Here is a 21842-nt window from a genome sequence, read left to right as displayed (position 1 = left end):
TCTTCTCAAGGATTAGTGTTCCAGAGCACTTAGTCAGTGACAAAGGGCACTTTCCTTCATTCCTGAAAATGAATGTACATCTGCACCTTACCACCCGGCTATAAATGGCTTGGTGGAAAGGTTTGGCCAGAGACTAAAGACCACACTTTGACCAATGTCAGCAGAGCACTCGACACTGACACTGAACCAGAAGCTTGCCAACTTCCTCCTTGGATATCACAATGCAGCACACTCCACAACCAACAACTCACCAGCTCTGTTGTCCCTTCCACGCACACCTGCATCTCCTCAAGCCCAATCTCAGAAGGACCATGCAGGACAAATGGGGGCTCTTCAAGCAAGGAGGTTTAGTGTTTCATTCACGGACAAGCAGCCCTGGTATGTGATCTCAGATGGAATCAAAAGTGGGAAAGATTAAGGACAGAACTGGGCCGCCCTCCTACACAGTGGGGATTGTGACTGATGTCACCTGCACATCAATCAAATGAGGAGGGCGGAGTTAGAAGAAAGGTGTCCAGAGCTTTCAGAACGACTTCCTGCAGTCCCAGATTAGATCCTACAACCACTGCGGTGGAGGTCCCAGACCCTGAGGTTGTTCCACAGCCTCACCTGAAAAGCAGAGTGAACCCCCTCCCCTCCCCTTGTCAGGAAAGATGCTATCCCACCAGAGTAAAAATTCCTCCACAGTGATTAAACCTTTAGGCCTGAATAGGGAAATTTAAAATTTCCTGTACTGTGGATGTCAGTATAATAGTTGCATTATACTGTGAATACAGTTGAGATGAATGCTGTATAGAGTTGGAGTTTATAGCCAAGCAGGGAGGAGTGTAGTGTTTTTAATAATTCAGTAATATTTGAGTAACATTGCAAATATATTAAGTATATTTTTTCTTCAGAAAATTTATTATGGGTCGTATGTAAAAATATGTGATAGGCATACATCTTACACCACCACATTATAATTGCGTGCCTCACTCCACAGCAAAAACAAAGCAGAAACACATTATCTCTGGCTCCCCATGTATTTCTTTCAATTGGTTCTATGTTTTGAAGTTACTAAACATAACACCTAGGACCGCCATCACAGATTACCACAGAAATATTTAACTGAGTTGGACTCACATTACCTTAGAAAGTCAATTCATTCGACACGGGAAGTGACTTCACTTCTGAAGCTGTGGCAGTGGAGTTCCGAGTTAGAATCACTGGCATATAACATGAAATTTGTTGTTTTGTGGCGGCAGTATAGTGCAAAGTCATAGGTAAATATCTAAAAATTACAGAAATAAATAAATAGAGCCAGAAAGGAACACTAAGGGTTCATGACTTCATGGATCATTCAGAAATCAGACGGCAGTGGGGAAGATGTTTATCTTTTCAAGAGAAGGTACAGTATAGTTTGCATCTACAATATCTAACGAATATGAAAGGAAAGGCAAAGTAAAATGCATTTTGTTCAAAATCCCTCACTAATTTATTAAGTCAAAATATAATGTTATTGCCTAGATATTACACCATAGGGTATTTTCCCATTACTATGCGTGGCCATCCCCATCTGTATGGAGGGACAATGTACTACCTAATATTTTTGCTCTGCTTTTATACTACTTAATTAGTTTAATTATATATACTTATATATTTCTTATTGTACTTTATAGTATTTTGGAACAAAATAACAAATTTCAGGATACATGTCAGTGATAATAAACCAAATTCTGATCCTGATTCTAAGAAAATCGGTTTTTGTTTTGACAATAGAACACAATGATTATGACAATCCAATCCAGAAGTTTGGCTGATTCACCTGGTCCTGTTTCTGGTGCATTTTCCATGTCAAATGCACGATAAGTGATGCCCTTTCATTTACAGCTTTTGCTTCAAGTAAGAAATTAGTCGACATGCCTTCTGAGGTTTGTCTCTGATTGGGATGGCTCAGCTCATCCAATTGAACAGCAAAACTCCTCGGACTTTGTCAACATATACTATCCTTGACATTCACTTTCTTGCAGGCATTCACAGAACCTACAAAAAAATTAAATAGAATTAATGAAAAACTACACAGAAAGACTGACAAACAGCCAATCTGCAAAAGAAGACAACTTATAAATGCATATAATAAATAAATAATACTGAGAACTTGAGTTGTAGCATCCATTAGAGTGTATATAGGTTGTGGAATCACTTCAGAGTTGAGGTGAGTGAAATAATTTACACTGGTTCAGGATCTTGGTGGTTGTCAGGTAAAAACTGTTCCTGAACCTGGCAGTGTGGGAAGTGAGGCTCCTGTACCTCCTGCTCAATGGCAGCAGCGAGATGAGAGCATAGCCGGCGTGGTGAGGGTCCTCGATGGCGGATGCTGTCTTCTTGTGGCAGCCATCCTTGTAAATGTGCTCAATGATGGTGAGGTTTTATTCTTGTGATGAAATGTGCTGTATCCACTGCTTTCTGTAGGCTTTTCCGTTCTTGGAAATTGGTGTTTCCATAGCAGGCCGTGATGCAATCAGTCAAGGATACTCTCCGTTGTGCATTGATAGAAGTTTGTGGAAGTTTTAGACAACATGCCAAATCTGTGCAAACTTCTAAGAAAGTAGAGGTGCTGTTGCTACTCACCACCAACCATTACCAACTCTTCTGGTTCTATGGCCTTCATTCCGACTCAGCAATGCTCCCTCATCTCGACCTCTAGCAACCACCCTCTCCCTTTCAATCATCATTCACCACTTCAAACCCCAGTCGAGTACCTGTGAACCACTCTGTCATTTCTCAACCACCCAGCAATCACTCCCTCCCACCACAGGTCTCTCTCCCATGCGGCCTCAACCTTGGAGCTGGAACATAAAGTAGTAGAGCACAGTACAGCCCTTCAACTCATGATGCAGTGCCGAGCTTTTAACCTACCTTGGAATAGGCGCCACGATAGTGGAGCAGTTAGCACGTCACTATTACAGCTGAGTTCAGAGTTCAATTCTGATGTCATCTCTAAGGAGGCTGTCCATTCTTTCCATGGAATGTGTGAGGTTTCTCCAAGTGTTCCAGTTTCCTTCCATGGTCCAAAGATGTACTGGGTGTGTTATTATATAAAAAAAAATTGCCTCATGATTCGGTTAGGGTTAAATCGGGAATTACTGGGTGACGCTGCTCAAGGGGTCGGTCTGTATCTCAAAATAAAATGAAGAGTCAGCACAGCATTGTGGGCCAAAGGGCCTGTACTGTACTGTAGTGTTCTATGTTCTATTAATCTCATGCTTCCCTCCTACATCTTCCTCCACTTTTTCTTTTATCCATGTGGGTCATAAGTTGTCGGCCTGCTTGTTGGCACTGGGAACATACGGACTCCAGTGGGCTGTCCTTCGGCTGTGTTAGTCATTGACATAAGCAAAGCATTGCACGCTTCGATGTTTCAATGTACATGTGACAAATAACGCTAACCTTTAATCTCTAAGTGCTACATCCCAGGTTGCAGTAGACAGTTTTAGAGGAAGAGAACTGCGGGGAATGTGAGGCAAGGAAGAGGAACAATCTGGAAGGGAAGCCAAAGGCATTTCACAATCCCTCCGAAATGGAGGAGGAAGTTAGTGATTTCCCTTACTTGTGCTCTGCTTGGCTTCCTCAATCTGATCAAAATGATTTTAAAGCTCTCAATAGTGTGAGACTGGAGTACATCACAGAATCGCTTTTGTTTTATAATCCTGCTCAACCTCTCAGGTCTTCTTCAGACAGTCTCTTAAATTTAAACAGTCACCCTTAAAAAATAATTGGCAGGTCAGCATTTTTTAAACTACGCTCCTAAGCTGAGGCACTCAATACCTAAAACTATAAGGGATGCAGACTCAATTTAAATGCCACCTCAAAACCTGTTTAGTAACTAAACACATTGACGAAGGAAGAGCAGTAGACGTAGTGTATATGGATTTCAGCAAGGCATTTGACAAGGTACCCCATGCAAGGCTTATTGAGAAAGTAAGGAGGCATGGGATCCAAGGGGGCATTGCTTTGTGGTTCCAGAACTGGCTTGCCCACAGGAGGCAAAGAGTGGTTGTAGATGGGTCATATTCTGCATGGAGGCTGGTGACCAGTGGAGTGCCTCAGTGATCTGTTCTGGGACCATTACTCTTCGTGATTTTTATAAATGACCAGGATGAGGAAGTGGAGGGATGGGTTAGCAAATTTGCTTATGACACAAAGGTTGGGGGTGCTATGGATAGTGTGGAGGGCTGTCAGAGGTTACAGCAGGACATTGATAGGATGCAAAACTGGGCTGAGAAGTGGCAGATGGAGTTCAACCCAGATAAGTGTGAGGTGGTTCATCTTGGTAGGTCAAATATGATGGCAGAATATAGTATTAATGGTAAGACTCTTGGCAGTGTGGAGGATCAGAGGGATCTTGTGGTCCAAGTCCATAGGACACTCAAAGCTGCTGTGCAGGTTGACCCTGTGGTTAAGAAGGCATACGGTTCATTGGCATTCATAATTGTGGGATTGAATTTAGGAGCCAAGAGGTAATGTTGCAGCAATATAAGGCCCTAGTCAGACCCCACTTGGAGTACTGTGCTCAGTTCTGGTCACCTCACTACAGGAAGGATGTGGAAATCATAGAAAGTGTGCAGAGAAGATTTACAACGGTGTTGCCTGGATTGGGGATCATGCCTTATGAGAATAGGTTGAGTGAACTTGACCTTTTCTCCTTGGAGCGATAGCAGATGAGAGGTGACCTGACAGAGGTGTATAAGATAATGAGAGGCTTTGATTGTGTGCATAGTCAGAGGATTTTTCCCAGGGCTGAAATGGCTAACATGAGAGGGCACAGTTTTAAGTTGCTTGGAAGTAGGTACAGAGGAGATGTCAGGGGTAAGTTTTTTATGCAGAGAGTGGTGAGAGTGTGGAATGGGCTGCCAGCAACAGTAGTGGAGGCAGATAAGATAGGGTCTTTTAAGAGACTCCTGGATTGGTACATGGAGCTTAGGAAAATAGAGGGCCATGAGTAAGCTTAGGTAATTTCTAAGGACATGTTCATCACAGCTTAGTGGGCCAAGGGGCCTATATTGGGCTGTAGCTTTTCTATGTTTCTATTTATTTAACCTTGCTTTTAACTAACATCTTTTTCTCTTTTATTTTCATGTTTGCACTCTGTATCATTGCAAAGCTCTTTCAACTACATCACAAATATGAAAAGTGCTCTATAAATAATTAATTATTATTAACATTACAAATTTGCAATAGATTAATCAGAAGCAAGTCATATTAGTGTCCACTGAATTCATTTCACATTTCTAATTTTTGTTAATACCTAAATGTAGGACCACTAACATATTGTATCATAAAGAAATTATTAAACTTTAATTTGCAAAGTATTTTATGTCACAGAAGGCTCTAGAAAATGTCCGCAAATGTGCGGTGGAAAATACTGACCAGTTGCATGATGGTCTGATATGATTCCAATGCACAGGGTCGGCAAAAGCTGCAGAGGGTTGTAAACTCAGCCAGCTCCATCAAAGGCATGAGGCTCCCCTCCATTGAGGACATCATCAATAGGCACTGCCTCAAGAAGGCAATATTCATCATTAAGGACCCTTACCATTCAGAACATTTCCTCTTCCCATTACTGCCATCAAGGAGAAGGTAGAGGAGTCTGAAGACACAGACTCATATTTTAGAAACAGCTTCTTTCCCTCCACCGTTAGATTTCTGAATGGATGATGAACCCATGAACACTGGCTCACTGTTTGCTCTCTTCTTGTCCTACTTATTTATCTTTTCATATTTCTTATTGTAACTTAGAGTCAATTTTTATGTACTGTACTGCTGTTGCAAAGTGACAAATGTCATAACATACGCCAGTGATAATAAACCTGATTCTGATTCTAACTGTGTTTTGCATTGTCATTTCAGATCACTTAAAGAGGATTGACCTAACAGGAAATAGGATCTCTTCTATTGATGAGGATGCTTTAAGGCAGCTGCCAGAATTGGTGGATCTGATGATCGCTTCAAATGAACTTGTACAGCTTCCAGAGCTTCCCAATACCATGGTCAACATTGATGCAAGTTACAATAAACTACACAGCAACGGGATAAAGAAAGAGGCATTCAAAGTAAGTCTCATTATTATGTACACAAGTTAATTTGGTCAATTTTCTAATATTAATCCAAGGTTCAAAATGTGCATATTGAATGAAGCATCTATCATTTTGTTGATACCTTTTCACTACGTCTTATAACAAGCAACAACTGAATCAGAATGGATCAATTACAAACACATTTAATTTACTTGCTGCAAGGGAAGGCTGCACAAGATTTGGTGATAGCTTTGAAGGAACAGACCATATAATCCATCCTTTATACCCAAGTGTTAGCTTCAGTTCAAAGGATGTTCAGTATGTCTGGTTAATCAAGACACATAAGTGCTGGTGGAACGCAGCAGGCCAGGCAGCATCTATAGGGAGAAGCACTGTCGAAGTTTTGGGCCGAGACCCTTCGTCAGGACTAACCGAGAGGAAAGATAGTAAGAGATTTGAAAGTAGGTGGGGGAGGGGGAAATGCGAAATGATAGGAAAAAACCGGAGGAGTAGGGTGAAGCTAAGAGCTGGAAAGGTGATTGGCAAAAGGGATACAGAGCTGGAGAAGGGAAAAGATCATGGGATGGGAGGCCTAGGGAGAAAGAAAGGGGGAGGGGAAAACCAGAGGGAGATGGAGAGCAGGCAGAGTGATGGGCAGAGAGAGAGAAAAACTAAATATAACAGGGATGGGGTAAGAATGGGAGGGGGGGCACCCACATGGGTCCCAGCTATGACTGCCTTTTTGTTGGCTTTGTGGAACAGTCCATGTTCCAAGTCTATACAGGTATCTGTCCCCCTCTTTTCCTTCGCTACATCAACGACTGCATTGGCGCTGCTTCCTGCACGAATGCTGAGCTCATTAACTTCATTAACTTTGCCTCCAACATTAACTTTTACCTGATCCATTTCCAACACCTCCCTCCCCTTTCTAGATCTTTCTGTCTCCATCTCTGGAGACGGCTTATCTACTGATATCTACTATAAGCCTACAGACTCTCACAGCTACCTGGACTATTCCTCTTCCCACCCTGTCTCTTGCAAAAATGCTGTTCCCTTCTTGACAATTCCTCTGCCTCTGCCACATCTGCTCTCAGGATGAGGCTTTTCATTCCAGGACAAAGAAGATGTTTTCCTTTTTTAAACAAAGGGGCTTCCCTTCTTCCATCATCAACTCTGCTCTCAAACCCCATCTGTCCGCCACCCCACTCGAGATAGGGTTCCCCTTGTCCTCACCTACCACCCCACTAGCCTTCAGGTCCAACGTATAATTCTCTGTATCTTCCGCTACCTCCAACGGGATCCCGCTACCAAGCACATCTTTCCCTCCCCCCCCCCTTCTGCTTTCCGCAGGAATCGCACCCTAGGCAAATCCCTTGTCTACTCGTTCCCCCCCCCCCCCATCCCTTCCCACCAATCTCCCTCCTGGCACTTACCCTTGTAAGCGGAATAAGTGCTACACCTGTCCTTACAGTTCCTCCCTCACCACCATTCAGGGCCCCAGACAGTCCTTCCAGGTGAGGCGACACTTCACCTGTGAGTCGGCTGGTGTGGTATACTGTGTCCGGTGCTCCCGGTGTGTTCTTTTATATATTGGTGAGGCCCGATGCAGACTGGGAGACCATTTCGCTGAACACCTATGCTCAGTCTGCCAGAGAAAGCAGGATCTCCCAGTGGCCACCCATTTTAATTCCACATCCCATTCCCATTTTGATATGTCTATCCATGGCCTCCTCTGCTGTCAAGATGACTCCACACTCAGGTTGGAGGAACAACACCTTATATATCAGCTGGGTAGCCTCCAACCTGATGGCATGAACATTGACTTCTCTAACTTCTGTTAATGCCCCTCTCCTTCTTACCCCATCCCTGTTATATTTAGTTTTTCTCTCTCCCCCCCCGCCTTTTTTCTCTTTATCTGCCCATCACTCTGCCCGTTCTCCATCTCCCTCTGGTGCTCCCCTCCCCCTTTCTTTCTCCCTCGGCCTCCTGTCCCATGATCCTTTCCCTTCTCCAGCTCTGTATCCCTTTTGCCAATCACCTTTCCAGCTCTCAGCTTCACCCCACCCCCTCCGGTCTTCTTCTATCATTTCGCATTTCCCCCTCCCCCTCCTACTTTCAAATCTCTTACTATCTTTCCTTTCAGTTAGTCCTGACGAAGGGTTTTGGCCCGAAACGTTGACAATGCTTCTCCCTATAGATGCTGCCTGGCCTGCTGCGTTCCACCAGCATTTTGTGTGTGTTGTTTGAACTTCCAGCATCTGCAGATTTCCTTGTGTCTGTTTAAACAGTGTCTTTGTCATTCTTCCAGTAATGCATCTACTTGTCTTTCTGTAGTCTGTCATGTACTCAAGGACCATCAGCATAATGTTGCACAAACGCTGTTAGCAAAACACTCTGGTACAATACAGGCTCCATTTTGTTACAGACAAAAATGCCATTTTGCTCCTACAAGTACATTTCCACAATTTTCTCATTAAGTGCTATCCCTATATTTATCTTAGTAAAACTGTTGGTCTGTTCACACTTCTTCCCATTCTCCTGCAATCCATTCTCCTCTCCTGTCACATACCTTCTTCTCCAGACCTTTATCTTTCCAGCTCACCTGGCTTCACTTATCGGCTTCGAGCTATTCTCCTTCCCCACCCCCCACACTTTTATTCTTTCATCTACCTTCTTCCTTTCCAGTACTGAAGAGTCTCAGCCCGAAGCATCAATTATTTAATCATTTCCATTAATGCTCCCTGACCTGCTGAGATCCTCCAGCATTTTGTGCATGTGTTGCTTTGCATTTTATTTTTTGGGCAATTCAGCAATCACACCTATACAAAAGTGTAAAAATTTAGAGGATATATTGATGATGAAAGATTAGATCATTAGATCTCCTCATTTTGCTGAAGAAGCCCATTACTTTGAAAAGCCAAAAGATCTGGTGAAGAAGAAGAAAAAGAGCTATAAATTGTATCAGGACCCTGAGCTGCAAATCTCCCTGCTTATTTTCATGAATCGTGTTTGGTTCATAAGTTCTATTTGTCTCCTATGGCACAAGAGGGAAAGTCAAAGAGGCTGGTGTCCTGGGATTCTCTGCAGAGAGGCAAAACACACAGCGGTTTCAGATAGGATGCTAAGGGTGATTGCCTCCTTTAACTCGAGATCTCCAAATACCGAGATCATTGCTAGTGATAATGGGGTCGGTGAATTTGAACCCCTAACCATCACTCTGTACCACATAACCACAAGTATGTTCCAACTTCAACTTCTGACTCAACTTTTAACCAAATTTAACTTTTGCTTGATGGTGTGGGTCTGGTTTTGGAGTAGGTTGAAGAAGGCGAAAGCAAGTCAGTATTCAAAGTTCAAAGTAAATTTATTATCAAAGTACATTTATACTCCATGAGATTTATTTTCTTTCAGGCATTCACAGTAGAAAAAAGAATTACAGTAGAATCAATGAAAAACTACACACAGCGCTTGTCAATAAAAGTGAAGTGTAAAAAAAGAAGACAAAATGTGCAAATACAAAATAAACAAATAATACTGAGAGCAGGAGCTGCAGTCATGGAAAATCAGTCCACAGCTTGTGTATTCAGTTCAGTGTTGAGGTGGGAGAAGTTATCCATGCTGGTTCAAGAGCCTGATGGTTGAGGGGTAATAACTGTTCCTGAACCTGGTTGTATGGGACCAAAAGCTCCTCTACCTACTTCCCAATGGTAGTAGTGAGAAGAGAGTGAGTGGGTGGAACAATGGAAGAGCATGGATTTTGAGAGTTCATAGGTCACAGCATCATATAAAATATTTCTTTCCCACTGGGAACTTGCAACATGGAAGCAAGTCCATCAGCCCTCTGAGTCAGTACCACCAACCACCCATTTTACACTTATTCTACCTGAACCCCTTTCATTCTCCCACCTGTTCTCCACCATTCCCATCACACCTTCCCATGTTACTATGTTCACAAACACACTAGAACCATTTCATGGTCTTTGGGAAGTGGGAGAAAATGGGAGCATCCAGGGAAAACCAATTTGGTCACCAGGAGAACATGCAAACTCAAAGCTCAAACATTCAAAATTCAAAGTAAATTTATTATCAAAGTACATATATGTCACCATATACTACCCCAAGATTTGTTTCCTCACAAGAATTCAAGGCACAACAGAGAAATGCAATAGCATCAGTGAAAAACTATATATGCACGAAGACTGACAAACAACCAGTGTGATAAAGAAGATAATCTGTGCAAATAATAAATAACTAAACAAAATTGAGAGCCTGAGTTGTAGAGACCTTGAAAGCAAGTCCATAGGTTGTGCAATCAGAGCAGTGTTGATATGATCAGGACTTGTTCAAGATAAGAGCACAAGAACATAAGAAATAGGAGCAGGAGTAGGCCATATGGCCCATCAAGACTGCTCCGCCATTCTATAGGATCATGGCTGATCTGACCATAGACTCGTTTCCACCTACCTGCCTTTTCCCCATAACCCTTAATTCCCCTATTATGCAAAAATCTATCCAAACTTGTCTTAAATATATTTACTAAGGTAGCCTCCACTGCTTCATTGAGTAGAGAATTCCACAGATTCACCATTCTCTGGGAAAAGCAGTTCCTCCTCATCTCCATCCTAAATCTACTCCCCCAAATCTTGAGGCCACATCCCCTGGTTCTAGTCTCACTTACCAGTGGAAACAACTTCCCTGCCTCTATCTTATCTATCCCTTTCATCATTTTATATGTTACTGTAAGATCTTATTTCATTCTTCTGAATTCCACTGAGTACAGTCCCAGGTGACTCAGTCTCTCCTCATAGTCTACTCCCCCCCCCCCCCCCACCATCTCTGGAATCAACCTGGTGAACCTCCTCTCCCCTGCCTCCAAAGCCAGTATATCCTTCCTCAAGGAAAGAGACCACAACTGCACACAGTACTCCAGATGTGGCCTCATCAGTACCCTGTACAGTTGCAGCATAACCTCCCTGCTCTTAAATTCAGTCCCTCTAACAACTAAGGTCAATATTCCACTTGCCTTCTTGATAGCCTGTTGCACCTGCAAACCAACCTTTTGTGATTCATGCACGAGCACTCCCAAGTCCCTCTGCACAGCAGCATACTGCAATATTTTAGCATTTAAATAATAATCTGCTCTTTCATTTTTCCTTCCAAAGTGGATGACCTCACATTTACCAACATTGTACTCCATCTGCCAGACCCTTGCCCACTCACTTAACCTACCTATATCTCCCTGATCCTGATGTTTGAAGGGAAATAGCTGCTTCTGAACCTTGTGCATTGCATTTTATCTCTTCTGATCCCACTCAGGTGGATCTTTCCATTCAACAAAGTGAGGGATCTTTCCGTCAAGAGAGATCACTGTATTGGTAACTGGGGAGCAGTGGTGGAATGAACACCAGTCGGGAAGACTCACAAGGCTGTAGTGGCCTCAGGAAGACCGAATATAAAACTGAGAATGTTTCAAAGCAGGGTGCTGCTTCATTGTACAGTGTACAGAACATCTCAGGTGAAGTCAAATCTGTGAATATGCTGATAGGCTCTCAACTACAGTATCATAGGTGGTGCTTGGTAGCCACAATTCACCTCAGGACTGGCAGAACAAAACTAAACAAAATCTTCCTCACTTTTATAGATTCGTAAAGGAAAACTGCAATATGGTGAGAATATAGTAAAAATAAATACGGCGGATTCCAGTTAATTGGGACACACCAGGATTAGTACATTCTGGCCCAATTAAGTGACTGCCCCAATTAGGCAAAGTTTCATGGAAATAGTTAAAAAAGTGTAGAAAAACAAACACGGTAACACATTATGTATTTAAATGAAATACTGAACAAATCAGTACATGATCAAACTATTGCAGTACTATAAAACTGTGTATTAGTTCCTGTTCCTTATCAATGGAGGAATTTGTCCGTGTCATGCTCTTCTGACTGTAAATGAACAAAATCAGTGCAGAGCTCTAGTGCAGGTAACGGACTCCCTTCATACAATGCTATCGACAATTGCATTCTCTCACTCTTCGTTTACATTGTAACATTCAGGATAGTTGGCAATGCCTTCAAATTCTTTAGTTTCTAACCTGTTGGAGTAATGAAATTGTTTCATTTTCACTCCCAGCTGATTCTGGCATCTGTAAAACAGTTTTGAATTGTCTTACTGCTCATGTCTCGCCAACTCTCAAGTGACAAAAAATGCTGCTTTTTGAATACAAACGCTTGCAACTGATGCTGTTTAGAAACTGCTCACCTGAAGTACAGTGTGATGCCTAACGTCCACACAAGTGACAAGTGACTGTCGTTAGTTTGAAACCTTTCAGCAACATTCTCCTGCCCCAGCTAAGCAGTGCAGTCCCAAACAAACAAAGAAATTCCTTGCTATTCTCTCAATTAGTTTTTGAGATTAAGCGTTGTCCCCGATTAACCAACAGCCCAGTTAACTGGACTTCACTGTACTAAAGGGCATACCAGTTTTTACTCCCTGTATCGGTCATAAACAGTCATTCTAACTGGCACAGTGTACGTTACTCATGTTAAACACTACTTCCTCACTATTTCTTTTTACATGACAGGACATGAATAACCTTGCATTTTTGTACCTGGCTGGCAATGCACTGAGTTACGTCCCCCTTCCACTGCCTGAAAGCCTTCGCTCTCTAAACCTGCAGGTAAAAGAACCTCATGCTAATTGAGATCAGTTGTGATCTGCCTTATCACCTCTGTCAAACTCCCTCATAAAGTGCAGATTCAGGGGAAAGCTCCAAATTTGAAAAGGTAACTGGGCCATTGCATATTTTTTCAAGTTTTCACAGTAAGATCCTAATCTTACATATTGGTATTGGGTTATTATCATCACATGTGCTGAGATACAGTAAAAAGCCTGCCGTCCACGCAAGTCATTTCAAAATATAATTACATTGAGGTACTACAAAGGAAAGTGTTAGCCAGGGGTGTAGTGGCATTGGCACGAACTTTGAGGTGAGTGGTCCCAGATTTGAATATGGTTGGCTCCTTGCCAGCTTTGCATCCGTGCCATTTGAGCATCGAGCTGGCAACTTGGCCTCATAGAAAACGGACAAAAATGGTAAAGAGATAGCGAGTTTGCCATCTAATGCATCACAAGTGCAGCAACAAGGGACAAGTAACAACAGAATGCAGTATATATTTATACAATCGTACAGTGCAGGTATAGAATAAGGGTTATTTCTTCAGTGGTTTGATCAAGGCACGACTGCACAAGTGTGTGAACGTCAGCCAGTTAGAACAGCGAGGAGAGTTTAAAGGGAGACAGCTTTGGAGTGGGTGACAGAGTAGGAGGGCTTCAGCGATAACGGGTCGAGGCCAGGTAGGTTGCCTGTGCACAGTACAGACAGGAAGAATGTGTGTGAGGCTGTTGTTCTCTGCTCAGCGTCAGAAGTGTGAAGTCCTGGAGTCTCCCAGCCTCCCGGTCGGCCACAACTACACCAGGTGCATTGAGCTGCAGCTCCTTAGGGATCGCGGTAAGGGACTGGAGATGAAGCTCGATGACATTCGTCTGGTCAGGGAGAGTGAGGAGGTGATAGAGAGGAGACATAGGCAGGTAGTCACCCCGGGACCACAGGAGACAGAGAAGTGGGTAACAGTCAGGAGAGGGAAGGGCAAGAAGCAGGTGCCCCTGTGGCTGTCCCCCTGAACAATAAGTATTCCTGCTTGTGGGGGAGGGGGGTGACGGCCTACTTGGGGGAAGCAACAGTGGCCCTGTGGCTCAGAAGGGAGGGAAAGGAAGAGGAAGGCAGTAGTATTAGGGGACTGTATAGCGAGGGTGTCAGACAGGCAATTCTGTGGATGCAGGAAAGGAACACGGATGGTACTTTGCCTCCCAGGTGCTAGAGTCTGGGATGTTTCTGATCGCATCCACGATATCCTGAAGTGGGAAGGTGAACAGCCAGAAGTCGTGATACATATTGGTACCAAGGATATAGGTAGGAAAAGGGAGGAGGCCCTGAAAGCAGACTACAGGGAGTTAGGAAGGACGTTGAGAAACAGGACCACAAAGGTAGTAACCTCGGGATTACTGCCTGTTCCATGTGACAGTGAGAATAGGAATAGAATGAGGTGGAGGATAAATGCGTGGCTGAGGGATTGGAGCAGGGGGCAGGGATTCAGCTTTCTGGAACATTGGGACCTCTTTTGGGGCAGGTTAGACCTGTACAAAAAGGATGGGTTGCCCTTGAATCCCAGGGAGACCAGTATCCTGGCAGGAAGGTTTGCTAAGGCTACTGGGGAGAGTTTAAACTAGAATTGCTGAGGGATGGGAACCAAACCAAACCAGACAGAGAAAGAGGCAGTTGGCTTGCAACCAGAGAAAGCTTAAAAACAATGCGAGAGGGGAAGATAGGCAGGTGATCGAGAAGGAACATGTTCAGACCGATGGTTTGAGATGTGTCTATTTTAGTGCGAGGAGTATTATGAACAAAGCAGATGAGCTTAGAGCGTGGATCAGTACTTGGAGCTATGATGTTGTGGCTGTTACAGAGACTTAGATGGCTCAGGGGCAGGAATGGTTATTTCAAGTGCCAGGCTTTAGATGTTTCAGAAAGGACAAGGAGGGAGGCAAAAGAGGTGGGGTTGTGGCACTGTTGATCAGGGATAGTGTCATGGCTGCAGAAAAGGAGGAAGACATGGAGGGATTGTCTACGGAGTCTCTGTGGGTGGAAGTTAGGAACAGGAAGGGGTCAGTAACTCTACCGAATGTTTTTATAGACCTCCCAATGGTAATCAGGACATCGAGGAGCAGATAGAGAGACAGATTCTAGAAAGGTGTAATAATAACAGGGTTGTTGTGATGGGAGATTTTAATTTCCCAAATATCGATTGGCATGTCCCTAGAGTGAGGGGTTTAGATAGGGTGGAGTTTGTCAGGTGTGTTCAAGAAGGATTCTTGACACAATATGTAGATAAGCCTACAAAAGGGGAGGCTGTACTTGATCTGGTATTGGGAAAAGAACCTGGTCAGGTGTCACATCTCTCAGCAAGAGAGCATTTTGGAGATAGTGATCACAATTCTATCTCCTTCACCATTGGAGAAGGATAGGAACAGACAGGTTAGGAAAGCGTTTAATTGGAGTAAGAGGAAATATGAGGCTATCAGGCAAGAACTGAACCATAAATTGGAAGCAGATGTTCTCAGGGAAATGTACAGAAGAAATGTGGCAAATATTCAGGGGATATTTGTGTGGAGTTCGGTATAGGTACGTTCCAAAGAGACAGGGAAAGGATGGGAGGGTACAGGAACTGTGGTGTACAAAGGCTGTTGTAAATCTAGTCAAGAAGAAAAAAACTTATGAAAGGTTCAAAAAACTAGGTTATGATAGAGATCTAGGAGATTATAAGGCTAGCAGGAAGGAGTTTAGGAATGAAATTAGGAGAGCCAGAAGGGGCCAGGAGAAAGCCTTGGTGGACAGGATTAAGGAAAACCCCAAAGCATTCTACAAGTATGCGAAGAGCAAGAGGACAAGAGGTGAGAGAATAGGACCAATCAAGTGTCACAGTGGAAAAGTTTGTATAGAACCAGAGGAGATAGCAGAGGTACTTAATGAATACTTTGATTCAGTATTCACTACGGAAAAGGACCTTGGCGATTGTAGGGATGACTTAGAGCAGACTGAAAAGCTTGAGCATGTAGATATTAAGGAAGAGGTTGTGCTGGAGCTTTTGGAAAACATTAAGTTGGAGAAGTCACCAGGACTGAACGAGATGTACCCCAGGCTACTGTGGGAGGCAAGGGAGTAGATTGCTGAACGTCTGGCGATGATCTTTATATCATTTATGGAGACGGGAGAGGTTCCAGCAGATTAAAGGGTTGCAGATGTTCTTCCCTTATTCAGGAAATGGAGTAGAAATAGTCCAGAAAATTATAGACCAGTGAGTCTTACTTTAGTGGTTGGTAAGTTGTTGGAGAAGATCCTGAGAGGCAGGATTTATGAACGTTTGGAGAGGCATAATATGATTAGGAACAGTCAGCATGGCTTTGTCAAAGGCCGGTCATGCCTTATGAGCCTGATTGAATTTTTTGAGGATGTGACTAAACACATTGATGAAGGTAGAGCTGTAGATATAGTGTATATGGATTTCAGCAAGGCATTTGATAAGGTACCCCATGCAAGGCTTATTGAGAAAGTAAGGAGGCACGGGATCCAAGGCGACGTTGCTTTGTGGATCCAGAACTGGCTTGCCCGCAGAAGGCAAAGAGTGGTTGTAGATGGGTCATATTCTACATGGAGTTCGGTGACCAGAGGAGTGCCTCAGGGATCTGATTTGGGACCACTACTCTTTGTGATTTTTATAAATGACCTGAATGAGGAAGTGGAGGGATGGGTTAGTAAATTTACTGATGACACAAAGGTTGGGGATGCTATGGATAGTGTGGAGAACTGTCAGAGGTTACAGCAGGACATTGATAGGATGCAAAACAGGGCTGAGAAGTGGCAGATGGAATTGAACTCAGAGAAGTGTGAAGTGGTTCATTTTGGTAGAATATAGTATTAATCGTAAGACTCCAGGCAGTGTGGAGGATCAGATGGATCTTGGGGTCCGAGTCCACAGGACACTCAAAGCTGCTGCGCAGGTTGACCCTGTGGTTAAGAAGGCAAATGGTGCATTGGCCTTCATCAATCGTGGGATTGAGTTTAGGAGCTGAGAGGTAATGTTGCAGCTATGTAGGACCCTGGTCAGACCCCACCTGGAGTACTGTGCTCAGTTCTGGTCGCCTCACTACAGGAAGGATGTGGAAACCACAGAAAGGGTGTTGCCTGGATTGGGGATAATAGGTTGAGTGAACTCGGCCTTTTCTCTTTGGAGCAATGGAAGATGAGAGGTGACCTGATAGAGGTGTATAAGATGATGAGAGGCATTGATCATGTGGATAGTCAGAGGCTTTTCCCCAGGGCTGAAATGGCTAGCATGAGAGGGCACAGTGTTAAGGTGCTTGGAAGTAGGTACAGAGGAGATGTCAGGGGTAAGTGACTGAGAGTGGTGAGTGTGTGGAATGGGCTGCCGGTGACGGTGGTGGAGGCGGATACGATAGGGTCTTTCAAGAGTCTCCTGGACGGGTACATGGAGCTTAGAAAAGCAGAGTGCTGTGGGTAACCCTAGGTAATTTCTCAGGTAAAGATATGTTCAGCATAGCTTTGTGTGCCAAGGAGCCTGTATTGTGCTGCAGGGGTTTCCATGTTTCTAAGATGCGAGGGCCAAGGTGATGTAGCTTGTGAGGTCAAGAGATCCTCTTTAAAATACAAAAGGTGTGTTTAGTAGTTTTATAACAAACTGTCCTTGAAACTGGTACTGTGTTTCTGTGCTGGATTTTTCTGTGAGTCTTGATATTGATGATGGGATAATGGAGTGCTTTTCAAGAACCCAAGGTCAAGATTATTGAGTAAGGAGCAGAGGATATTTGGATTCAGGAGAGTAAAAAGTAACAGAACACAGCAGTGAGTGGGTTTAAACAGGATGGGAATCACTTCCATTAAACTGACGTAATAATTTGTTTTCTTCTCATGTTTTCAGAACAACAATGTTCAGCAAATTGACGATGACACTTTCTGCCATTCCAAGGATATTTACTATGTTCGCAAGGCTCTCGAGCTCATTAGGCTTGATGGAAATCCCATTAACCTCAGCAAAACTCCTAATGCCTACATTTGCCTCCCTCAAGTGCCCTATGGGAAATATTAACGATCTGTAATTCTGTTCACAGTGTGTGACAGCAGGCAAAGGTCTTAATGTTATTGTGCTTGGGATTTTCAATGGCAAACCTGTCTTTTTTCAAGAAATATATTAAAACATAATCAAGCCAACTTACAAATAATTGCAATCAAGAACACTGTTCAAAGAAATTCCATCTAAAGAGCTGAGCAATAAGAAAGGGTGAACATTGTAAATGTTTAAAGCTAAATAATTTTCAAGTCCAATCTGTACTGAATGTGCATAAAAACAATAAATTTAATGTGATTGATACCCACTTGTTATTCGTTAAGCAGTAAATTCTATCATGGATTTTTTTCAACATTTTCACATTTTAAGCCTGACTCTATTGACAGAGAAATTTAATGTTTTTTAAGTATTTCTTTAAAGCATTTTCTGTTATTGTTAGTCCAGTGGACCCGATCTTTTTTCATCTGCCTTGTAACTTTTACTCATAACTGTACTGCAGCACAAATAAATGGCTCATTAATATTTTATTTTAAAAGTCTCTTAATATTAAAGTAAATGAATCTTGTTGCATGAAACCTGTTAGGGCAATTTGTTTTTAAAGTTACTTATAATTAAGCACAGATGTGCTAAAAAGGGACAAGAAAGCTGGAACTGTGAACTTTGTCTGTGACCATTTCTGCATTAAAAATGCCCAGCTACCAATAGTCAGCTGGCATAAGTTGTTAAAGTGAAATCTTTTATTTATGAATATTAAAATTTAAAACATTTTGTTAATTTTTAGCCACTTTCTTTGTCTCTGAAATAGTGTTGGTAAAGGTTTCGGATAACAAGCCGCATGTTTCTTTGGCCTAGGCTGTTTGTGCTAGGCTTTCTCCTTCTTCTTAGGGGTTGAAGGTAACTTGCTTCTGCTGTCCCTCAGCATTACAGATTGCTGGTCTGTAAAAGGGGGAAAGAGGCAGGTACATAGGACGTGGAGAAGTAGCAGCAGCAATGGAAAGGGATGTAGAGTAATCAATCCCAAGGGTCAATAAAATCAGCCTGTGGAAAAGCAATAAGCACAGGAGATTTTTGCAGATGCTTGAAATCCAGAGCAGCACACACAATGCTGGAGGAACTCAGCAGGTCAGGCAGTATCTATGGAAAGGAATAAAGAGTTAATCTTTTGGGCCTAATGAATGGTCTTGGCCCAAAATGCTGACTGTTTATCCCTCTCCATAGATACTGCCTGCTAACTTTCCTGCCAAGTTCCTCCAGCGTGTATTGCTCAGCATGCTGGTAAATCTCCTGTGCTCACTCCCTAACGCTTCCACATCCTTCCTGGAAGGGTGACCAGAACTGAACACAATCATCTCAGTTGGGGAGAAACTCAGGCACCAGCTCTAAGACAATTTCTACAGAATGATTGTGAATGGACAGGCAGGAATGCTTTGTAGTTATACTGAGAGTCTGGTTTCTTCCTCAGACTCCTCACCATTACTCACTTAAACATGGCTCCGTCTCTGACTCAGCTCGAAGCCGGTGGCTGCTCTTAAACACTTTGTAAAATTGTGATTTTTTTTGGAACCTCTCCATCGTAAAATAACTTGTTTCGTAACAGAGTTAGAAGCCAGAGCTAAAGTCAGGTTGTAAAACATAACGTGGAACATTTGGACTGGAAATGCAGTTTGTGGGGGGACTCCTCTCCCTCCCCTATCTTCTTATTCTTGCTTCTGCCCCCCCCCCTTTCCAGTTTTTGTGAAGTATCTGGGTCTGAAATGCTGACTCTATATTCCTCTGCACAGATGCTGCCTGACCTGCTGAGTTCCTCCAGCGTTTTGTGTGTGTTACTGTACAAAAACAATTAGCTTTGTGGGCTGCCTGTGGAGATTAGAGGGAGTCTGCCCAACCCATCAATGAGGCCTGAGATCTGGGTTGTGACTCTATCGGGCATAATGTGAGGGAGTAGAGTAACCATGCCTCACAACTCCTCTCCGGGCTAATGAATAGTCAGCAGCTGAGGACCAGCAGAAGAACTGCTGCATGGTCAGCAAATCCAATTGTGGGCTGTTGTGAAATGTATATTCAGTGTTTATATCCAATATGATGGCATGAATATCGATTTCTCCTTCTAGTAAAAAAAAATCACCTCCCCCTCCCCTCTTCTATTCTCCACACTGGCTTCGTTGCTCTTCTCACTTGCCGATCGTCTCCTCCAGTACTCGTCCTCTTCTCCTTTCTCCAGTGGTCCACTCTCCTCTCCTATCAGATTCCTTCCTCTCCAGACCTTCACCTTTTCTTCCACCTCCTCCTCCCACCTTTTTATTTGCCGTCTTCCCCTTTCCTTTCCAGGCCTGAAGAAGGGTCCCACACGAAACATAAACTGTTTATTCATTTCCATGGACGCTGTCTGGCCTGCCCAGTTCCTCCAGCGTTTTGTGTGTGTTGCTTCAATGGGTATGTACTTTTCCACACAGAAGCAAATATGTCTGTTGGACTCTACATATTATTACTTTTAATAAAAGGTCAAATGAGGGCAATTGCAGGGAAATTTCTTTAGCCAGAGGGTGGAGAAGTTGTTACCACAGACAGCTGTGGGGGCCCTGTCGCTCGATGTATTTAAGGCAGAGGTTGATTGGTTATTGATTGAACTTGGTATCAAAGGTCACGGGGAGAAGGCCAGGCAGTGGGGCTGAGGAGGGGAGTAAAGGATCATCCATGATGAAATAGTGGAGCAGACTCGACAGGCCGAATAGCCTAACTCTGCTCCTGTGTCTATGGTCTTATGGTCAGTACTATTTTTCTACAGCTTTTCTGCCTTGCAACTCAACTGCAATGCTTCTAAGTTCTTGTGGGGCATTTTTGGATTGAAAGCCCCTAAGGATTTGGGGGAATGGGGAAAGGGAAGGGAGAGGCAAGCATTGGAATACATATAATTTCAAGAACCAAGATCTGCAAGACAAGAACTTCTGCTACTAGCTTTTAGGATTGTAGGGGAGCTTCTCCTTTATCCATTGCAGTGACAGATACACTCCTGCTTCGATCTCTGAGAAAAACTAAGGCACCTGACTAGCCCGGGGTCTTATTTTTGAACCTTTTCACTTCCCTCATCATCCACACCCTGGATATTTTGAATCCATTTTATTTAGAGAAATAAATCCCAGATGAAATCTATAAACACAAGAGATTCTGCTGATGCTGGAAGTCCAGAGTAACAGACACAAAAAGTTGGAGGAACTCAGCAGGTCAGGCAGCATCTATGGAGAGGAATAACTAGTCAAATTTCTGGACCAAGACATTTCATCGGGACGCTTGATGAAGGGTCACAGCCTAAAAAGTTGACTTTTTATAAAGATTAGCTTTATTTATTATTGACTTTATTTGTCACAGGAGTATCAAATCAGACAGTGAAATGTGTTGCTTTGTGTCACAACTTGCTAACACTGACCCGTACATCTTCAGGATGTGGGAGGAGACCAGAACAGCCGGAGGAAACCCACAGGAAGCACACGGGGAGAGCGTATGAACTCCTTGCAGACTGCAGTGGGGATTGAACCCTGATCCTACAGTTTGGCACTGGGAAGGGTTGAGTTAACCGCCTCTCTACTGTGCTGCCACGGGAATACAGCAGATAAATTCCTAGTCTAATACCTCGGGGCAAGGACTAGTGCTCTGCAGGCAAGAATTCAAATATCAACATTGCAGCAGTGTGATGGTATTGTGTTCACTGGCCACAAACTCCTAAACTGAGAAAGGTCTTAAACCCTATCTGATACAGATATCTACAAGCACCCTCACTATAGGAAGGTTATTCTGTGTCCAACTACTCCTTAAGGACTAGCTTATTTCCCTGTCTAGTCTCTGTGGTGAGGTCTAGCTACCAATATCCACTGCTTGAGTAGTGGATCCCCCCCCCCCTTCTGTGTTTTAGCATCTTTCACTCTCACTCCATTTAATAAATACTCGGCTTTGCTAATTTTTCCTACCAAATTGTCATTGTAATGAGGACACTTGGACTTAAGGATTCAAGTCTTCGAGACTTGTGGAATCGAAAATCAGCTTTGGATGCTTGAATTAGAAGGAGGAAGAATGTTTAGAGAGTCAATTGAAT

At 43.3% G+C, this 21842-nt stretch overlaps 1 protein-coding gene across 1 annotated transcript in view; it reads left to right on the top strand.

The window, feature by feature from the left end:
- LOC132397653 (epiphycan-like) overlaps window positions 1-18271 on the top strand; it is a 248207-nt gene extending 229936 nt beyond the window's left edge. The window contains 3 exon segments of the mRNA XM_059976420.1: window positions 5890-6092; window positions 12637-12732; window positions 17609-18271. Of these exon segments, the coding sequence (XP_059832403.1) occupies window positions 5890-6092; window positions 12637-12732; window positions 17609-17776 (467 nt within the window). The 3' untranslated portion in view covers window positions 17777-18271.
- Window positions 18272-21842: the final 3571 nt, after the last annotated feature.

This window comes from Hypanus sabinus, chromosome 8 (assembly GCF_030144855.1).
Source record: "Hypanus sabinus isolate sHypSab1 chromosome 8, sHypSab1.hap1, whole genome shotgun sequence".
NCBI lineage: Eukaryota > Metazoa > Chordata > Chondrichthyes > Myliobatiformes > Dasyatidae > Hypanus > Hypanus sabinus.
Note: the sequence above shows the minus strand (reverse complement) of the source record. Positions and strands in the feature narration are given on the sequence as shown.